This window comes from Zonotrichia albicollis, chromosome 6 (assembly GCF_047830755.1).
Source record: "Zonotrichia albicollis isolate bZonAlb1 chromosome 6, bZonAlb1.hap1, whole genome shotgun sequence".
Lineage (NCBI taxonomy): Eukaryota > Metazoa > Chordata > Aves > Passeriformes > Passerellidae > Zonotrichia > Zonotrichia albicollis.
In genome coordinates this window covers 679161-691947 of record NC_133824.1, presented here as the reverse complement: position 1 = coordinate 691947, position 12787 = coordinate 679161, and the positions used below count along the sequence as shown (strand labels likewise).

The 12787-nt window shown below is 44.9% G+C and overlaps 2 protein-coding genes across 3 annotated transcripts in view; both read right to left on the bottom strand.

Annotated features, from left to right (window-relative positions):
• Positions 1-1669: 1669 nt before the first annotated feature.
• HSPA2 (heat shock protein family A (Hsp70) member 2) lies at positions 1670-4110 on the bottom strand. The gene has a single exon (XM_005491813.3). It carries the CDS (start codon positions 3962-3964, stop codon positions 2063-2065), a length of 1902 nt encoding a protein of 633 aa, XP_005491870.1. The 5' UTR covers positions 3965-4110; the 3' UTR covers positions 1670-2062.
• Positions 4111-9054: 4944 nt separating this feature from the next.
• ZBTB1 (zinc finger and BTB domain containing 1) overlaps positions 9055-12787 on the bottom strand; it is a 28069-nt gene continuing 24336 nt past the window's right edge. Inside the window, exons 3-4 of one of the 2 annotated variants that reach the window (XM_074542240.1) lie at positions 12684-12732; positions 9055-11734 (exon numbers count right to left, since the gene is read on the bottom strand). In XM_074542240.1, the coding sequence (XP_074398341.1) occupies positions 11732-11734; positions 12684-12732 (52 nt within the window). In that variant the 3' untranslated portion in view covers positions 9055-11731. The remainder of the gene's footprint in view (positions 11735-12683; positions 12733-12787) is intronic. The other variant, XM_074542241.1, reaches the window with a different exon arrangement.

Here is a 12787-nt window from a genome sequence, read left to right as displayed (position 1 = left end):
AAAAAATAGTTCAACCTGCATTTACAATTAAAATGGGTGCTACCTATTCCTCACTGTCATCCCATAGTAGTGGGATTTTGGTTAAGAAGAGTTTATCTGACAAAGTATTACAGTTTGCAGCAACAACTTTTAATTTACAGATAATCTAGTGCCATTCATAAACATATTACCTATTCATTCCTAGGGGAAAAATAAAATTAAAAGTCACAGTACCTTCTCATTCCCAAGGGCCCTCTCTATGTTACAGCCTGGAAATCAAGAGGCAGTGTACCTGGAAAAGCCAGGAAAGTGGTGTGTACCTGAACACCAGGAGCCTGACTGCCGCCTTTGCAGATCTCACTGAAGCCCTCAGCAGCTGCTCAAGTTGCTGCAATCGACTTCTCCAATCCCACAGTGATGGCACTGACATTTACCTGCGAGCTGCCCCATAAACCTGAAGTGGTTTTGAGTCATTTGCAACAACAGCTATCAAACAAGCTTTTTACAAGCCTCACATTCTCCCCCGTGATGATTGCAACCCTTTTCTGCATCTAGTGAAGGGAAAGCCAGAGTCAGTGAGTCCCCTGGAAAGCTGAGAGAAATCCATGTAGTAAACTAGTGTTACATCTCTATTGGTTATTAAATACTAAACAACTTTATTGTTGCCTCCCTTCTCTATGGAATTTTTTTAAAAATATACATCACCTACAAGCTTGAGCAATCAGAGTCCTAAAAGTTGTTTGCAGTGGGGAGAGCTGGCAGGGCAGCACCCACCACGGTTCCCAGGACACCGACGCTGCTGACATCCAAACAAGCAACAAACCCAACCAGGGCAGCCGATTCCCTTCAGCTGCCCACTGCTCTGCAGTTTTTTCCCTTAAAGGACAAGCCAGTCCGAAATGTGCGTGCCATGGGGCTGCTGCAGGAGAGCTCATTAACTCGCAGCGCCTCGGACTCCCAAGCTGCCTGCCAGGTTTTCTGCTTTCTTATACAAATGAAGAGCTCTGCAGACGGTTTGCAGCAAAGCCAGACGGGTTTAACTACTACAGATTTTGCCTATTCTATTAAGTTCAGCATACCAGCTCCTTACTCAGCACTCCCAGCTCCACTTTTGATTGTCTAAAGAGGAGAAAAACACTCAGTAAAGTATTGAAAGCTCAGCGAGCACATAAGCAACCCAAGAATAACTCAGCACTTTACAGCTGCCCACAGCCCGGTCTCTATTTTACCCAGCCCCACCACCTGCCAAGCCGAACTATTTCTGTTGTCCTCATTTCCCCGCTCTCCTCTCCCAGCCCCATGCACACGATGCATTCCCCAGACGCCGGTTGCGGGTACGAGCCGGTCCTGCCCCAAACAGCAGCGGCACAGAACTCCAGGGAATTTTTCCCTGCTGTGAAAATCCCGGGAGCAGCAATCCCACTGTCCCTGCCAGGAAACCGGGGGGCTGCAACACGGGAGACCCCCTCCCCATCACCCATCCCAAACTGAGCTCCCTCAGGGAGCCCCCATGCTCTCTCCCATTGCCACTCCAGGGGCATCAGCGACCCCTCCACAGCCCCACACCCCCTGCTCCACTGCTGTCACCCCCCAGAGCCACAGACACCAGCAGAAAAACCTTCCTCACCCCCACCCCCTTCTCAGCCATCACCACCCCACTACTGCCCCTTCACAGAGAGGAGAAAGAGGATAGATTTATGCTTTTAAAACATTTTATTTATTACCAAAATTTCCAGAAGCCAAATTTGGCAAATATTTTTTTTTCATCTTTTGTAAAGGTTTTCATGCATAACTTGAAACTTGTCAACTGCAACAGTCAAGTGGTTACTTTAGAAGAGACAGAGACAAACATCCAGAATACAAACGGCTGTATCTGAATTAACAACATTTGTCTATTACTAACCTTATAAAGCAGGACGTGCCTTCCCTCTTATCAAAACCAAGCTGACAGATCTGCCTTTATACACACCCAACAGAATAAACTCTGTTATCGGCAAGGACGTTTTCCTTAAACGTTAGAAAAAAAATAACAAAGCAAAGAATGGAGTGACTGTCCATAAACCAGTCTTTACTTCAGTCCTCTTTAATCTACTTCTTCAATGGTGGGGCCACCAGAGCCACCACCAGCCCCTCCATCTCCCCGGTACAATTTTGTGACGATCGGGTTGCAGAGTTTCTCCAGCTCCTTCTGCTTGTGCTCGTACTCTTCCTTCTCAGCCATCTGGTTGCGGTCGAGCCAAGACACCACCTCCTTGCACTTGTCGAGCACTTTCTGCTTGTCCTGGTCACTGATCTTTCCCTTCAGTTTATCGTCCTCCACTGTCTGCTTCATGTTGTAAGTGTAGGACTCGAGGGAGTTCTTAGCTGCCACCCGATCCCGGTTAGCTTCATCCTCTGCTTTGTACTTCTCTGCTTCTTGCACCATGCGGTCGATGTCGTCCTTGCTGAGGCGACCCTTGTCATTGGTGATGGTGATCTTGTTCTCCTTCCCCGTGCTCTTGTCCACGGCGCTGACGTTCAGGATACCATTGGCATCGATGTCAAAAGTGACCTCGATCTGGGGGACTCCCCTGGGTGCTGGGGGGATGCCTGTCAGGTCAAACTTGCCCAGCAAGTTGTTATCCCTTGTCATAGCCCTCTCACCCTCATACACCTGCACCAGGACGCTGCTCTGGTTGTCTGAGTAGGTGGTGAAGGTCTGAGTTTGTTTGGTGGGGATGGTGGTGTTGCGCTTGATGAGAGCGGTCATCACTCCTCCGGCTGTCTCGATGCCCAGGGACAGAGGGGTGACATCCAGCAGCAGCAGATCCTGCACGTTCTCAGACTTGTCTCCCATGAGGATAGCTGCTTGTACAGCAGCACCGTAAGCCACAGCCTCATCGGGGTTGATGCTCTTGTTAAGCTCTTTCCCATTGAAGAAATCCTGCAGCAGCTTCTGGATCTTGGGGATCCGGGTAGAGCCCCCCACCAGCACGATCTCCTGGATCTGGCCCTTGTCGAGCTTGGCATCGCGCAGAGCCTTCTCCACCGGCTCCAGGGTGCCACGGAAAAGGTCAGCATTGAGCTCCTCGAAACGGGCACGAGTGATGGAGGTGTAGAAGTCAATGCCCTCAAACAGAGAGTCAATCTCAATGCTGGCCTGTGTGGAGGAGCTGAGGGTGCGCTTTGCCCTCTCACAAGCCGTGCGCAGCCGCCTCACCGCTCGCTTGTTGCCAGCAATGTCACGCTTGTGCTTGCGCTTGAATTCTTCCACAAAGTGGTTCACCATGCGGTTGTCAAAGTCCTCCCCACCCAAATGGGTGTCACCAGCTGTGGACTTTACCTCAAAAATCCCGTCCTCGATGGTAAGGATGGAGACATCAAAAGTGCCCCCTCCCAGGTCAAAGATGAGGACATTCTTCTCCCCAGCCCGGGTTCCTTTCTTGTCCAGGCCGTAGGCGATAGCGGCTGCAGTGGGCTCGTTGATGATACGCATCACATTGAGGCCTGTGATGGTGCCGGCATCCTTGGTGGCCTGGCGCTGGGAGTCATTGAAGTACGCGGGCACTGTGATGACAGCATTCTGCACCTTGCACCCCAGATAGGCCTCGGCAATCTCCTTCATCTTGGTCAGCACCATGGAGCTGATCTCCTCAGGGAAGAAGGTCTTCATCTCCCCCTTGTACTCCACCTGCACCTTGGGCTTGCCTCCCTCATTCACCACACGGAAAGGCCAGTGCTTCATGTCTGACTGCACCGTGGGGTCATCATACTTGCGGCCGATGAGGCGTTTGGCATCAAAGATGGTGTTGGTGGGGTTCATTGCTACCTGGTTTTTGGCAGCATCCCCGATGAGCCGCTCCGTATCGGTGAACGCCACATAGCTGGGTGTGGTGCGGTTCCCCTGATCGTTGGCGATGATCTCTACCTTGCCGTGCTGGAAGACGCCCACGCAGGAGTACGTGGTGCCCAGGTCGATGCCGATCGCCGGCCCCTTGGCAGACATGGTGTCGGCTGTTTGTGGTGCTGCTCGCCCGTGTCCACCCCGCCCGCTCCAGCTGCTGCCGCGGCGCGATATGCCCAGCTCGCGCCGCCGCCGCCCGTTTTATACCCGCCGCTGCCGCTTCTGGAACCTGCCAGAACCCTGACGGCCAATCCCGATGCCGCTGGAACAGCCGTTTGGCCAATCGCCCCCGCGAGCCGCCGGGGCGTGCCCGCCCCCAACGGTCTGGCCAATCAGAACCGCTAGGGCCTACCCGCCAGCCCGCCCCTCGCGAGCCGCGATTCTTCCGGGTTTTTCTCGTGCGCTCTCGCGCTCAGCCAATCCGCGCCGGTGCTGTCCCCTCGCCCCGCCCCCGGCACGAACCTCAGCTAGAAAGTTCCAGCTGACATGACGTTATGCCGGAGATTGACAGTAGGGCTGTCCAATGGCAGGCGGGGGCGGGCAGGTGGGGTGGGGCTGGGCCGTCGCTACGGGACGCCCCCGCGCTCCGCCCGCGCGGACCGGCGGGGGGTGTGTGTGGGGGGGCTGTGGGTTCGCGGCCGCTCGCGCCGTGCGGTGTTTGTAATTCCTGAGCGCTCAGCCCGGCACTGGGGAATTTGCCCTTATTTGGTCGCAGGGAGGCAGAAATGTCGCCCTCCCTCCCTGACACAGACACACACCTCCCTTCAGCCTCCCCCACCGTTGTCAGGGCGGAACGGCCACCACGTATCCCCCGCCGCGGCGACTCCCGCGCTGTCATGGCGGAACGCCTCCCCTCACACAGTCCGCGCCCTCCCGCTGAGGGAAAGTGCCCGAGGAAAAGTCCCGCCGAGCCCGTGTTTAGCCTTATTTCGCCCGAACTTGGCCGGCTGACAACACCCCCGCCCCGTGTCTGTCCCGGTACCCAAACTCGGGGAGCGGCACCGGGTTCTGTCCCCCCTCAGAACTGAGGGAATGGCAGCGGGCTGTCCCCCCTGCCCCGGCAGAGCTCCGGGAATGGCTCCGGTGGGGCTCTGGGGGCCCTGGTGCTGCGTGTTCCTGCGTGGTGACCATTCTTGAACCGCCTCCAAATTCTTGTCTGTTGTGCTAATGTGAGATGTCGTCACGCCTACGTTTAGCAAAAGCTATGGAGCTATTAACTCGGAGGTAGGAAAGTGCTTTGATGAAAATATATTAAACATGAAAATCCGCTGTGGTTTCTCCAAATTATGCCTCCGTACTCTGAGACAAACACTTCAAAATATTCCAGTTCTAGTAAGGAGGGCAAAACATCCCGAGATTTTTTTTTTTATTTTTATACAGAGTCTTAGTGAGTAGCTCCTTTTCAGCTCCTTTTAAAGTGTTGCTAAAAGTTTGCTATCCACAGACTTCAGGAGCTGTGTGAGAGAAGGATTAATGTCACTGTATACTTAAATCCTCTTTCATTACTTTTGTCCCCAGCTTTCAGCAGTACCTGGCCTCATAGAAAACATGTTACAGCTTTTCCCAGAGTGATTTGTATTCACACAATTATTACAGGCACTGTAACTCCTGCTCAAAAACATCCTTGTTTCCATTAGTGTATTTTTCAAAGCCTTTTTTACAAGACATGAGAACTTCTTCACCTCTTCTGTGCATTATGTGTGTAGTTTTGTGACGGAAGAGCCTGGATTTCTGACCATACACATTGTACATGCTTAAATAGCTATTAGTCTTCCGTGAATCCTGGTCTTTTTTTTTTTTTTTTTTTTTTTTTCACATGGGTTCTGACCTTGGAGTACTCCAAAAGAAGTCACTGGAAAATGGGAACCATCAGCTGTCTCTGCCTACAGGAGCTGCTCTGTATATCCTGTGTGCATATTTCTTTGATGGGAAGGGTGTCGGTTTCTCTTGTAGTTAGACCAGCAACTGATTCATCACTGAACCATCTCTTCCTGTAATTCACTGCCACTTCATTCAGTTGATTGTATTATGTGGGACAGGGAGAAATGCCAGGGCAATACAAAGAGAGATGCATAATAAATTCTGTTTCAGCTGAAAAGTTGATGTTGTTTATTATTTGTATCCTTGTGAGGACTGTCCTTTAGGAACACTAATAATGCACAGGAAACCTGTTTTAATAGCTGCAGCACAAACTCAGACCCTATTATTCCAGAGTAAAAAGAAGATTCCTGCCTCAAAAACATATTTATAGAAACAGTAGATGGAGAGAACAGGTGGAGTAGGAAATAACACAATATTGATTAACACAATAAACAGTCGTTGCAGCAAAATTAATCTGATGTCTCATTTAACTATAGCTGTAATCTAACAAGGATTATCCAATTTAGAAGTGACATTTCCTTTATTTGGCCCAAAGCTTTTAACTATATGTTTTATCAGCCTAGGCACAAAATATATACAACAGCTCCAGACAAAACTTGTTTGGTGTTTCCTTGCCCAATAACTAGTGTGGCCCTGATATGGTTGTGCTGACACCACATGTGCTGGTAACCCGCTGAAGAGGTGTTTGCATTGACTGCATTACTACTCACCCTGAGAGTACTCTCTCAGTCCTGTTTATTTCATCATGGGAGTTGTTCTGCTGTAGTAAATCTGGAGAAAAGATCTTGGAGGAACACATAAGCACACCATTTTAATGCTACTGGTGTAAAGAGACATCCTAAGGAAAAATCCAAAGGACTGAGGCTGTTCAGCCTGTTGTTACAGAAGTATTTCTTTTCCAGCTGGGCACACAGGTGCTGTTTTCTTCTGTGCAATGACATGTCTAGGTCTGCTTTTTAACTTTCATTCCTGTTCAGACAGAAGTTCACAGGACATTCTTGCCATCACCTCTTACTGATGTCCTCAGAGAAAGTCCAGTCTAACGAGAGGGAGCAACCCCAAAACCTCATTAGACATATTCTCTCTTCTCAGCAGAGCTATTACCAAGCTGCTTTTTGTCAGCACTTTGGGAACCAACTCATGCATGTAGTCATCCTCTCATATGGGAAGAGCCACATGATTCCCTTTCATGTTGCTTCATATGCAATCATGGTACAGGTGAGCCAAACCAACTGGTTCAGAAATTAAAGAGTGAGCTTTATGGGGAGGACTTCTGCACAAGTCTGATTTTCCCTTTAACAAAACATTGGCTGTTATTCCCTCCTCCTGAATCTGTAAGCCATATTTTCACTTCCAGAGCAGCAGTTTGGCACCTCTGGCAGTGGCAGGCCTCTTTCTGATCCATTTATTTGTGTTTAGGATTGATTATGCACCCATGTTTCCTGTTTAGCAGTGTTATGTAATATGCTGTAGGCTATTCTCCATTACACCACCCAGCCAGAAATGAAGATGATATTTAGATTTCTTCAGTGAAGCAAGAGCTCAGTATCTGGAGCAGAACTGAGAACTCAACCCTTATCTTTATCATGATAAAAGGAAGATTTTTTTTCCCCCACGTGTTTCATAAGGCAATGGAGTATAAAAATAGGACTGAACCCAAGTTACAGTTCAATCAGACATCAGCCACTTGGATCATTAAGATAAAGTTGAAATGCAATGAATGATTTTTTCAGGTTTGGCAGTCAGAAGATCTTAGATCTTAAATTCTGGTATCCATTTCCCTAATACTCATTTCCCTTGTAAAACTATCCCAAAAATTGCATAGATCAGATTGTATCAGTGAGAATGGATTATTTCATAATACAGCAATCAGATGTTCAGAAAAGTCTAAGCAACTGCTATTCAAAGATCTAGTAATACTTTGTCACAATACCTTCTCACCACCAAAATTCTTCATCTTTTTTTTTTTTTTTTTGTGAATGTAAGTCTGGTACTTGGAATTCAGACAAGAACTACCAGCATATAAAATGACAAGATTCTTCTAACAAGGTGTTGCTTTAAAAATCATAGTGTATGTGGGGGATCTATGTAACTTACTTTGTATTTATATACCTCCAGGTTTTGTGCACAGCTGTTCCTTGTTAACTTAAAGGCCAGCCACAAGACATCATCTTACTTATATAAGTGCTCCTTTGTTTTTGCGACTAACAAATAAAGTTCTGCAAATTTGTATAACGTGTTTTTTGGCAAATTACACAAATGCAAGATCAGTATTATGGAAATAGTCAGAACAGCAGAATGCAGGGCACTGAATTTTCATACTGCCAAAGCAGGAGTTCAAAACTCGTGAGTCAGATCTCCTAAAATTATAAACCTTGGCTTTATTTACCTTCTGGCTTTTTCATTTTTACCATATGTTCAGATCACACTTTTAGGATTTTCCATGTAATTTGCAGGTCTAATTTTTTAAAATAAACAAAATAGCTCATTACACCATCTTATAACTGAAATCAAGCAGCCTCAGATTGATTAGACTCAATAAAATCATGGAAGTTGTCAACACTGATTAAACTAATGCTTGATGCTTCAAGGAATAATTATTTTATAATTAAGTGGTTTTTAAGCACATTTATTTACATAGACTTCTTCCAGTTTGCTAAGGCATGATTAAAAGCTGAAGTTAGTACCACTAGTGCTAACTAGATAAACTGGTGTGCTGTGCATTTTAGGCACTGAGTTCTTTATTCCTTTAGTGCCTCCTTTTCTTGCAGCCACTACCAGCTCTACTGAGTCCTAAGCAAGTGACTTGAAAGCAAAACATTTTCCAGCAATCATAGAATCAGATCAGAAATTACCTCAACAGGTCATTTAGTCTCATTTTGTGTTTAACCAAGATTTCCTTTCTTGTAATTTAAGGCAATTATTTTTATTCATATTGACTTTGGATATGAGAAACAGTTGTGCCATTTTTCTTTGCAACCAGATTTTTATATGAAAATCATTGTGTTTTCCCTCCACCATCTCTTCTGTAAAATGACTTAAAATTACTCAGCCTGTACTCAGAAGCAAAGTCTTCTTGGTTTCCAGCCATTCACTGCTTTCTCCTGGATTCTGTGCATGCACTTTGTCTCTTAGTTTTCAAGTGCTATGCTCAAAACTGGAGATGTTACCAGCTCTTGCTTTGGTGGTTCTGAAGAAACAGATGACACTCCAGTTTCTACATTTCAGTTTTTACCTTTATTTGCAACATCATGATGTTGCAGATTAATTTTCAGAGTATGATCTAAAACAATGCATTGATTTTTTTTAAATTGAAATTGAAAGAGTCAATTTAGTTTAGATATAAGGAAGAAATCCTTTACTGTGAGGAGGAGTGAGGCCCTGGCACAGGTTGGCCAGAGCAGCTGTGGCTGCCCCATCCCTGGAAGTGTTCAAGGACAGGTTGGATGGGGCTCTGAACAACCTGGTCTGATGAAAGGTGTCCCTGCCCATGGCAGGACCCTGGAACAAGATGGTCCTTAAGGTCCCTTCCAACCCAAACCATTCTAGGATTCTTTGAAATTAAGCAGCTGTTCCTTTACTTGGTTCCAGCTTGCACTTGTTCCTATTAAATAATATCTTTTCAGATCCCATCTGCACCTTGCCAGGATTATTCTGAATTCTAATCTTATCTGTTAATGTCCCTGAACTCCGCTTGGTCTTGTTTGAAGATATTAAAAGGATACTCTATATGGTCCAGGGGTTAAATAAATGAAAACAGAGAATTTTATCTAGAACTGTTGTGATGGGGTTAAACAATATACTGCAGTTATTGAAAGTAACTGTAAAGCTGGAAAATTATGCTAAGTCTTAAACAGGATAAGTGGTGTAGTTAAACACAGGCAAAGACCAATACTTCTTACTCCGAGATCAGTATGTGATTAATCTCTCAGATTTACTGATATGCTTAGTGTGAACAATTTTTATAGTAATTGCATGGTAGCATGATATTAATTCCTCTTGTTTTCTCATTTCTGTGATTATTTGGTAATTATTCATCTCTGTTTTGCCTCTTGTCATTAGCAGGTGAATGGGAAACACGCAGGAGCCGATGAAGCAGGTGGTACCTTCACCCTGTTGCCAGGACTGTTATCAACTCAGGTATAAGATGGAATTAAATCAGAATAATAAGCAGATTTGTAAGAGTATTTTATTAAAGATACTGTTGCAAAGCACAGAATAAGCTTTAAAGATGATGATAACTAACCTGGAATGTCTTTACTGATTCTCTACATAGACTGCAAGTAATTGCTAAGTTACAGAACAGTCACAGCCTGTTCCAGATGTCCTACCCTTTGTATACTGTTGAAGGCGATGCTCTAAATGTATTCCTTTCTCTCCTCTGCTTTGTGGTGGTCCTGCTCTTAAGGTCCTTCATGTTTTCTATAGAAAGCACATCCCATTTGCTCTTAGGTATCTTGTGCCTTCTCCCTGCAGAGTCCCCAGTGGTATCCAGCTTTGCCCAGATATTCACCATCCTCCCTTTACTCCATACAGCCACCGGGACTGAAGTGTCAGCATCCCAGTGCTGCACTGGAGGCTTTTCAAATACCTGCATTAATGTTTGAGGTGTTATGTGTTAATAGAGCTGATACCTTCAACATCTATATGCTGAAACATTGGGGGCTATGTAATTAGATGAAGGAACCACATTCAAAGATATCTGAACATCTTTTCTTGCATTTGTATAGTAACTTTATAAACTCAAAAAGAGTAAAGCAAGCACAGACACATGCCCTATACAAGCTGCAATACAGACAATATTGTACACACTTGGTAACAACAGTAATGAAAATGATGCCAATTATAAATAAAATTATAGACAGACTCTTCTTGAGATAACAGTTATAGTGAACAATGAAACATCCTTTTATAATCATGAGTAGAATTAGTAAAATATGTAACTACAGCAGAATATAATCAGCATGTTTAGTCTGCTTACATGTCTTAATTTGATCCACTGTTGTCTGAGGGAAGCAAAAGAAATTGATATTTTTATAATTCATGCTTGCCCTAATTTGGAACACTTACTGCCTTATTGCTTTTTTAGTTAAGGTTTTTCCCTCCCCCATTAATTTAGCTGGAAACATTACTATTCCTAAAATGTTCAAATCTGAACATGAACGTCTGATTCTCTTCTTCAAGCCAGCTTTTGCAAGGCTTAGCTCCAGAACAAGGTGCACCCTGTGCCCTGTGAAGATTATTTTACATTTACTCATCTCCTTGTTGGTAAAAAGTTTTCACCATTCTTTTTAAAAGACCAGAGCACCATTTCTTTACTCTCCACATACAAGCACTGTGCTCCATGGAAGGTCCTCTTCAGCTTGCAAATGATGATGATGGCAGCAGGGGAAATCATGTCAGCTGGATCTCTCTCACATCCTGTCCTTTCTCTGGGACCCTCTGTCCTCAGTTTTTAAGATTTTTTTTCACCTCTTACTCTTTTTTTTTTTTTTCTTTTTTAACACTTGATAGTTTAGCATTGTGCATGAGTATACACTTGTAATGTTTGAACTAAAAAGTCTACACAGTTTTTGACAGCAACTCTAAGAAGCCACATTTCATAAAAGGAGCACTCCAGCACGTGGATAGAAATTTTGCAAATTCATTTCAGTGCAGCCCTTAACACCTGGCATCTGCCTCTTTTGGCTGTCTGCTCCATGAAAGACTTTGAATTTGTTTCTTACAACTGTAAGTAATAGTCACAAAGAAGTAAGATTTATGATACATAGAAGAGTCCAAAACAACTTTTACTGCATGTTCTAATTTGACTGTTTGGTGCCTTTTGCGACTGCTGCAGTTATGTCAAAAAAGCAAAGGTGGTGCCAATTCAGATCTGGCACACGAGGTTCTGAGTTTTTATCAAATCTTTTGCCGATCAGTTCTTCCTCATGTCTTCTCCAAATCTGGTTCTCTCAGTTGTTCAGAAGCTTAGAAGTCCCTATTTCACTACTGCCATGCAGAAAAGAAATGCAAGAAAAATATTAAAAGTCAGAAGCCCGCACTGCAGTACTGTATTTGCTAGCATGATGTGGTCCCTCCCACCTCACCATGTGTGGTTTTGCTCTAAATACCCATCCTTCAGTTCTATTCAGAGCACCCACCACAGTCAGGAACTCTTTTAAAAAGCCATACATTTCCTTCAACCCCTACCCCACCAGAACACGACCTTAAACAATGTTGTCATCTTGTTTCAGAAACTTTTGCTTCTTTTTCCTTTGCCTTCTGTTTTCAAAACAGCTACAGATTTGCTGAAGAAAAACTTCACTTCCCAAACCTCCCAGAAGTAAGTTTTCATACTGTATGTGTTACTTTCCAGCAGTGGTTTATGGCTTGGCTTAGTGGATGCTCAAAAAATTGCACAAGTATTATTTCCCTTCAGCCACTCATAGCTTGGAACACCCCCACTCTGGAACATTTCTTACTGCTTCTTATTTGACTGTATTTTTTATTGTGTTTTTTTTTTATCTTGCCCAACTCAGAGGTAACTGTTATATATTTACTCGACACACACACCCCCACATACCCCTCAAATTCTTATTTTAGGTTAAATGCAGATAAATTTTATAAATATTTACAATTTCTGGAAGTCTCTTTCAACCACACTAGTTCATGACAAATCTGAGCAGCTTTGTGTCGGAGAGGAACAATCAAGAAACTGGAAATTCATGTTTATAACTTTTGAGGACAATCCTCAGGGTTATTTGGGTTGGTTTTTTGCACACTGACTTCGTTCTCTGGATATGTGAATCACATTGTACACAGTATATGATCGTGCCACTTGTGGATAACTTACACTTGGTGTTCCCATGAGACTGTGGCAGCCCTGGCCCAAGGGGTTGTGTCTACACTGCAGAGGCTGCACATGAAGCCAAGTTCAGCAGCTCTTTGCATCACTTACCTGCCAAAGCATCCTCGAGGCCAGCTCAGGGCTGAATTTCCTGGCACACCTGGGAGAGGAAAGCCTCGAGTGATGCTCCACACCTCGGTGTGCACCATGGCCAG